The following is an 8,922-nucleotide window of genomic DNA, read 5'->3' as shown; positions in this document are numbered from 1 at the left end:
AACTGTTGAAACTTGGTAAGTAGATGTATTCTGTGAACCGCATTAAGATTTCAACACAAAATTAGAAAAAAAACCAATAAATTTTGGGGGTCCCCCATACTTAGAACTGAAACTTAAAATGTCTTTTTCATTAAACCCATACGTGTGGGGTATCTATGGATAGGTCTTCAAAAATGATACAATACAATACAATACAATACTCTTTATTGCACGCCTCACATACACTTAGTTTACAATAAATGGACAATAACATAAACAAAGACAATACAGGTAACAACAGGCGGTCTTATCGCTTATGATATTGAGGTTTCTAATATCATTTATTTCTAAACTGAATAGTTTGCGCGAGAGACACTTCCAAAGTGGTAAAATGTGTGCACCCTCCCCTCCCCCTTTAACTTCTAAAATAAATTTAACTTCGCACTGAATGATGACATCGTACGGGGCTTAAAGCCCCCGTAACGCAGTGAACGTGTTAAAGTCACATTAAAATTCCATTTTGCGAAATAGAGATTTCAACCTTTAACTTTGCAAAAGTAGATAATTGAAATATTCTAAAAGCAATAAAAATAGATTAGGTTAGATTCGAGCTACAATGACATTAGTTTGGGTTCAAGGCAAGGTTGCAGGGCCTCAACAAGGGAAAAAAGGGGGAGGGACTGTTGGCCTGGCTCAGTGAGCCAGAACTCACCCACTTATCCCTACTACTGCCGTAAGCAGGTAATGAATTCCCAATGTATTAAGTTTAGGTTTAATAAATTATAAATATATTTTATTAATAACATAATAATATACAAATATGTATAAGCATAAAGTAATAAATAAGCCTACAGCTATTAATAATGTCCGTAATCTGTATAATCCCAAAATACGGATCCCTCGTATGTGGATGCTGCTTACATAATCTCGTCTGTCAAGGTGTTTCGGCAGGAAAGGCCTTGGCAGACTTATAAATTCCTGAAATGAGGGTTCATACCTACCGACTAGAATTGGTTTCATGGTGGTATCAGATGGGTTAGTGTACTGTAACCGATGGTCATCTTGCTTATAATCTCGTCTGCCAAGGTGTTTCGGCAGGAAAAACCTTGGCAGACTTATATATTTCTAAAATGGGGGTTCATACCTACCGACTGGAATTGGTTTCATGGTGGTATCAGATGGGTTAGTGTAGGGTAACCGATGCCGACCTTGCTTACATAATCTCGTCTGCCGTGGTGTTACGGCAGGAAAAGCCTTGGCAGACTTATATATTCCTGAAATGAGGGTTCATACCTACCGACTGGAATTGGTTTCATGGCGGTATCAGATGGGTTAGTGTACGGTAACCGATGGTCATCTTGTTTATAATCTCGTCTGCCAAGGTGTTTCGGCAGGAAAAACCTTGGCAGACTTATATATTCCTAAAATGGGGGTTCGTACCTACCGACTGGAATTGGTTTCATGGTGGTATCAGATGGGTTAGTGTAGGGTAACCGATGTCGACCTTGCTTACATAATCTCGTCTGCCAAGGTGTTTCGGCAGGAAAAGCCTTGGCAGACTTATATATTCCTGACATGAGGGTTCATACCTACCGACTGGAATTGGTTTCATGGTGGTATCAGATGGGTTAAATTAGGGGTCCCGTTGGCCACATTTGAGAGCGTCTGCCAAGCACTTCCGGCAAAAAAAATACTGGCAGACTTCGCTTTTATGTGTCTACATGTAAATTTCTAACTGCTGCCATAACTATTATTTCGGTATCAGATGGGTTAAATCAGCCCCCTTTTTTCGCACCGGAAGTGGCCTTCTTTTTCGTACTTTCGGCAAGTTCCGCCGTGGCAGACTATCGAATTCGGACTTAGCATCACTTTTATGGGAAACCATTGTGCATTTCATCGTGGTATCAAGTCGGTTAGAAAATTTGCGGCTGGCTCTTCTACTACAAGTGGCTTTTAAACAATAAGTTAGACTGATGTTACTAGTGATGTGACATGACTTTACAAACTTTGAACTATAGGGTACTGAACACTGTGTGACATAGGCTCATCAGCTAAATAGCTGCTCGCCTATAATTATATAATAATAATAATAATTTCAAGTGACATTTAAGCATTTTTTTTTAGCATATTTCAATAATCTTTGGCATCATTTTGGCATAAACTAGACATTGGTCTAGCATTTTTTCAAAATCCGTGTTGGCAACACTGACGCTGACATGTGTGTTACGACATACGACATTATCATAGGGCTAGATTTTCATTATATTTAAATTTAATTAGAATCTTATAAATGCTAAGCTTTAGGCAATCTCTTACTTTCAGTATAAACGGTATAATCAAGTATTTCATTCGGCCGATGTCTGCCCACAATAGCAGTAAGTATCTTAAATTTACAGAGGTTATTATCATTTATTTACATCGTACCTCGTGTTATCTTTTCTATAATATCATAAATGAAATCTCGCGTCTCACAAGTAATTAATAATACCCATAAGTTTCAACGTTTTTATACAACAACGTACGTTTTTATTGCGTGTAATTTTTGTTACAGAAAGCCAACTAAACCACGACTCTTTACCACATGTTAAAGCCAAAGACGCGGCTAAACGAATAGTATGGGTAGACTTAGAGATGACAGGGCTAAACATCGAGAAGGACTATATCATGGAGATTGGCTGCTTAGTGACCGACGCTCAGCTGAATGTTGTCGCCACCGGGCCCAATATTGTCGTTCATCAGCCCGACCATGTCTTGAAGAATATGGATGAGTGGTGTATCAATCAACATGGTGAGGTATAGACATAAACTAGAATTACTAGGGCCATCATCATTTGCTTGCCCATGTCCCATTCAGGAGCAATACTCAGCAAGTATTTTATTCCATTCTACTCTGTCGCCTGTTATCTCATCTACTTGTGACGGCTTTTAGAAATCAAGTACGTAATCGTCATCTTGAAAATTTTAAATGGAAATAATATGTATTCAAAATCTCCCTGATAACCAAATAAACAATATCCATGATGATTTCTATGAAAAAGTCAGGGAAATCTTGGATCCCGTAATGAATATCCATATCCATGCTTTAAATATTTTTATATCACAGTACATACATGTTTTTCTTGGCTTGCTTTTACTATTAGTACTATTACATCCCTCCAAATTATTTCCTAACTAGATGAAAACCCGGCTTCGCTCGGGTAAAATAAATAATACTTTTGTTTTTGTTACTCATTTTGAATTGAGTAATTATTTACTTTTAGACTTCAAAACGACATGATGAATCATGGCGGTTACATGCTTAATATCGCATCTCAGAAAACTTTAAATCCGTAACATGCATTATAACTCTAAAAACTTACTATTTCGATATATCTAAAAACAAATATGTAATTAAAAAACCTAACTAACCCACTTTTCTGGTAGCAGTTCGGTTCTGTAAGGGTCGCAGTTCTAACCTAACCTAACCCACTTTTCTGGTAGCAGTTCGGTTCTGTAAGGGTCGCAGTTCTAACCTAACCTAACCCACTTCTGGTTGCAGTTTGGTTCTAGTATAAGGATTACAGTTCTAACCTGACCCACTGTTCTGGTCGCAGATCAGTTCTGTAAAGGCCTCCAGGCATAACCTAACCCACTTTCCGATCTCAAAGGAAAGAGTTCCCCCTTTTGTACCTACCCTTCATGGCACTAAAATGAAAGTACATATGGAAATTATGTTTACGATTTCATTCTTTAATATTAAAGCCTGTCCGTTAAATATTAAATTCGTTTACAAAAAAACAACCAAAAACTGGATAAGTGCGAGTCTGGCTCTATGAAAAAGCGGCGCGCCCCGCTCACGCGCCGCCTGCAAAACGCGCCTGTGTGACGGAGCCTTAAATGTCATATACTAAGAAAAACCGGCCAAATGCGAGTCGGAGTCGCGCACGAAGGGTTCCGTACTTTTTAGTATTTGTTGTTATAGATCATCTGTGAAAATTTCAACTGCCTAGTTACCTATCACGGTTCATGGGATACAGCCTGGTGACAGACAGACAGACAGTGAAGTAAACTGGAATAAATGTCATATAACTAACTACTAAGAAAAACCAGCCAAGTGCGAATCGGACTCGCGCACGAAGGGTTCCGTACCATTACGCACAAAACGGCAAATAAATCACGTTTAGGTATTGCATAGGAGCCCCACTTTATTAATTTTATTCTGTTTTTAGTATTTGTTGTTATAGCGGCAACAGATACAATACTTATCTGTGAAAATTTCAACTGTCCAGCTATCACAGTTTATGAGATACAACCTCATGACAGACAGACGGACAGAGGAGTGTTAGTAATAGGGTCCCGTTTTTAGGGTACGGAACCCTAATAAGAGTGTATAGATTTTGTACTCGTAACAGGTCAACAATGTGAGTCCCCTGGAGATGCAGAGTTCTATAGTTCGTTTTTTTAGCATTAAAGTGACATTCCATTTCCAACTGCAGCTGCAATACTGTTCATTTTACTATGGAAACGCGTCGCTGTCAATTTCCATAGTAAAATGAACAGTATTGCAGCTGCAGTTGGAAATGGAATGTGACTCTTAGAAAGAACTTGAAAGAAGCGTAACATGTCTTTTAATTGAAAAACGCTTTTTAAAAATCAATAACTATTACTTATGAAAGCAGAAGAATATAAATGATCGTATTCGATTCATAATTGTTACATATTTTCCGTAACTTATTTTAAATTAAAATGTGTTTTTCTATTAAAAGACTAATCAAGATTGTTTACCTTATTTCTAATGCTAAAAAAACGAACTATAGTCTAAAGTCCCAAATACCATCTTGCCACCAGCACTAACAGCCTTGTATGCTTGTTTGCCACCAACATGGCATTTTAAAACATATTAATAAAAACCTACTCATTTCATCGGTCATATCCAGCCCAGCATTAGCCCCACTTAAATATTTATTTAATTTTGTTTTTAGTATTTGTTGTTATAGCGGCAACAGAAAAACATCATTTGTGAAAATTTCAACTATCTAGTTATCACAGTTCATGAGATCATGGTGACAGACAGATGGACAGCGGTGTCTTAGTAATAGGGCCCCGTTTTTACCCTTTGGGTACAGAACCCTAAAAATCAACCTTGTTTACTATACACTAAGCTTCACTATGAGTCTGAAATTGTAGCAGTAATTAATATTGTTTAAGTTGTCACCTGATGATTTATTAAAGTCAAACTCTGAAGCTGTTATTTACACTGTTATTTGAATAAGAATAAAATATATCTTTTTATATATGTATACTACCTATGTATATATCTTATTATCTTTTAATCTTACATTTAACTTACATTGTCTCCGGAGATCACTTATTAATAAATTAGCTTCATTCAATTCACTTTCCGATTCACTGATACGCCTCAAGTTTGATTCTTTGAAGTTAAGTCTAAAGCACAAATATCAAATGTGTCCACTGTACACTGTAGTTGTTTGTTTCACATCACAGTCCATATAATCAGATGGGAGTCAGCCGATTCTTTAACTCGAGACTTTTTGAATTACTTTTGTGACTTCTCGCTTCACTTTCATCTTGCTCACTTATTAGTTTGTCATGCAAGGTCGCTTTCCGTCCAGGTGGCTAGTTGTGCTATGTTTGAAGCCTTTCTGAAATGAAAAACAACTTTAAAGACATATTCAGTATAAAATGTTTGCCCGGTCTGGCCTAGTGCGTGGTGACCCGGCCTATGAAGCCAATGGACTTGGGTTTTAATCATGGTAAGAGCATTTAATTGTATGATGAGCCCAAATATTTGTTCCCGAGTCATGGATGTTTTCTATGTAATTAAGACTTCAAAGAAAGAGACTGAGATTTGTGTAAGAATGTCCCTAATAATATTTATTTTTATTTATTTGTCAAATATATTTAAAGTGTTGACACTACACACATCTTACTGATTATAAGGTAATGTATGTAGGTCTAAAATGATGTAAATGCAAATGCGTGCATCACAAAGTTTGTTCCCAAACTCTCATACGTTAAGTAAAGAGAAATTGGGCGTTGCTCACGACGCTATGAACTTTGTAACATGTAATGCTAATGTGTCTCACGTATGTGTAAGGACTATTGTCTTATAAACTAACAAAAAAATAAAACAAATACTTACTCGCCCAGTTTAAATCCAAATTTTAACATCCGTTAAACTTGTCACTTCGGTTTCTACAAAGACTGGTAACTTGGTAAGTACAAAATGTAATGTAAATCACTGTTTATCGTTATTTATAAAAGTTTTACACTTCAAACTACACATTTCAGGATGATTTCAGTTAGGTTTTTAACATTCAATTCAAGAGTGACTGAGAAGAAGAGATGTTGAAGTGTTGACATGACAGTTTGAAGACCGTTCGGAAATTAAAACTCCTCTTTAGAGCATTTCAATGTCACAATAAATGGGATGGATGCAAGATGAGATTGACGTCAATTTCTTTTCGGTCGATTTGATCGAAAGAGTTGTATAATATCATCATATTGATAATCCTGTCGACGCCTAAAAGCGTATTTAGATTGACAGAGATAATTTGCGAATTTCTTTGTTCGCGGTTACATCGCGGTTTCTGAACGCATCCGTAGCTGTCAAATGTCAACCAACAAATTGAACATTTGCATTCTTTGTCGAAATTTTTTCACTTTTAAATACAAAATACTCGACAATACGAATTTTGCGGATACATGTTCTCGATTCAAAAGTGATATTTTTTCAAGCTCTTTCGATTGAGCATAATTTCATTCGGTTTTACCGTCAGAGCCGCTCGGTTTTATATATAAAGATACCTTCCTCCTCACATGAATTTCATATAAGCCATATTTTTTGACCGAAAGTTTGCTATAGCCAGTTAGATAAGATCTACAGATATCAATAACCTATAGTGCCTCTACAGTTCGATGAAATTTAAATCCTATTCAATTGGAACAGAGTTGCTTTTGCTTTGTTTCGTTCAATTTTCCTACAAGCCAAAAACAACTCTATTGCCTACACTATAGGTTCTAATTTCAATGGGAATTTTTGTATTTTTCATATGTATGCCTATTTTTAAAATTACCGTGCACTTGAACTTGAAGCTACCCCAATGCACCTATCCAATCTATTCATATTTCATACAAGATTCCTTTGAGTTTTAAATAAGTTTGTAAATGACCAAAACATTTACAGAGTGGCCTGACTGAGTCCTGCCGCAAATCCAAAGTATCAATCGAAGATGCCGAAAAGCAGATACTACAATTCGTCAGCTCCCATGTACCTGAGAAAAAATGCCCGCTAGCCGGCAACAGTGTCTACATGGACCGCCTGTTTATACGCAAATACATGCCGCAGTTCAACCAGTATTTACATTACAGGGTAATTGATGTTAGTACGATTAAAGAACTGGCTAAGCGTTGGTACCAGAAGGACTTTTCTAACATTCCTCAGAAGAAGTTTTCGCATCGCGCTGTGGACGATATTCTGGAGAGTATTGAGGAGTTGAAGTATTATAAAGAACATATATTTAAATCGTGAATGCCTTGTGCGTTTTTAGCTAATTTTTTTCATGTTTAGATTAATTTGACATAATAAAATATTTTCATGTGTGTCATGGATGTTTGATCATTATAATTTATTACTTACTGTAATAAATTATAATTTATTACTTACTGTGCCGTGTGGTGGCCGGCTTTAGAATAGCGCCAACCTTCACATAGGATAGGGTGTCGTACGAGGCGACTAAGTCCACAAACGCAGCAAGAAGCTATTTCGTCACAGGGGAGATGGTCCTCTTAGCATTGGTTTGCAATCCATCTAGGAGAAGGATACTCCAAAATAAAACCCGGAATGGAGTTTCCGTAAGGCGCGAGTAGGGTCCAACCTGAAATATGCGGCAGATTCCTGCAGCTGACCTGTCTCCACACGTATTGGCTCGCCTTTCCTGTGGCAAAAGACAGTGAAGCCGAGAGGGTAATGCAGGTGCTGGGCATCCCTGCGTTTCCTTAATTCCGTCCCAGGCGGTGTAGTGTATGTTACACCATAAATCGTCTGCAATAGACGTAAAGGCCAATGATGACTGTAATAACCAATCTTTTTATTACTCTTCCTTCTTGTACAGTCACCATCAGATATATCGGAGCGGTCAAGGCGTTCACAAATATCTGAACACGCCTCTATTGTCAATGCGTTAGAGTGCGTGTTCAGATATTGTGAACACCTTTGCCGCTCCGATATATCTGATGGCGACTGTACTATTAGTTTTTCATAGTACTCTTCCCGTTCCGTCATTGTCCTCTGGTAATAAGTATCGTTCTACACATACACACACGTACAGTCGCCATCAGATATATCGAAGCGGCCAAGGCGCTCACAAATATCTGAACAAGCCTCTATTGTCAAGGCGTTAGAGTGCGTGTTTAGATATTTTTGACTGCCTCGGCCGCTACGATATATCTGATGGCGACTGTACACGCTCTAGGGGTTATTAAATGTTATTATTAAATTTATCTATAATTGTTAGAAACAAAACCCAGCCAAGAGCGTGTCTGGCCACGCTCAGTATAGGCTAATGCCACTATGTACTTACATAACTACTCTCCTCCTTGTTTCAGGCTTAATTAATCGAGACATACATATGTATGTATAGGTATTTAGTTAACAACTTGCGGATTGGTTGACGCGTGTATAACGTTAATTACCCAGACGGAGACACTTGTCTACGTCACTCGTCACTATACCGACCGCACCTAAATTTACTGGGACAGGTCAGTGACCCCTAATGTTTTTTTAAAGGTGCTGTTTCGAGTTTAGTGTTAACTACTGACCTCCTTTGAGGAATTAAAACTGTCAAACTTTCCTTTGTGAGAAGACAGAGAAAAAACACTTTTTATATATAGCTTTCCTTGTTTGTTCATGTCATGTCATAGGTATGTGACGTATTAGGTAAT

General features: G+C 37.5%; 1 protein-coding gene across 1 annotated transcript; it reads left to right on the top strand.

The window, feature by feature from the left end:
• The first annotated feature begins 2,196 nt into the window (after positions 1-2,196).
• LOC134668195 (probable oligoribonuclease) lies at positions 2,197-7,615 on the top strand. Its single transcript, XM_063525701.1, has 3 exons — positions 2,197-2,354; positions 2,531-2,772; positions 7,166-7,615. Exons 1-3 carry the CDS (start codon positions 2,270-2,272, stop codon positions 7,508-7,510), a joined length of 672 nt encoding a protein of 223 aa, XP_063381771.1. The 5' UTR covers positions 2,197-2,269; the 3' UTR covers positions 7,511-7,615.
• The last annotated feature ends 1,307 nt before the right edge of the window (positions 7,616-8,922 follow it).

The sequence above is a fragment of the Cydia fagiglandana genome, chromosome 10, assembly GCF_963556715.1.
Source record: "Cydia fagiglandana chromosome 10, ilCydFagi1.1, whole genome shotgun sequence".
Lineage (NCBI taxonomy): Eukaryota > Metazoa > Arthropoda > Insecta > Lepidoptera > Tortricidae > Cydia > Cydia fagiglandana.
Note: the sequence above shows the minus strand (reverse complement) of the source record. Positions and strands in the feature narration are given on the sequence as shown.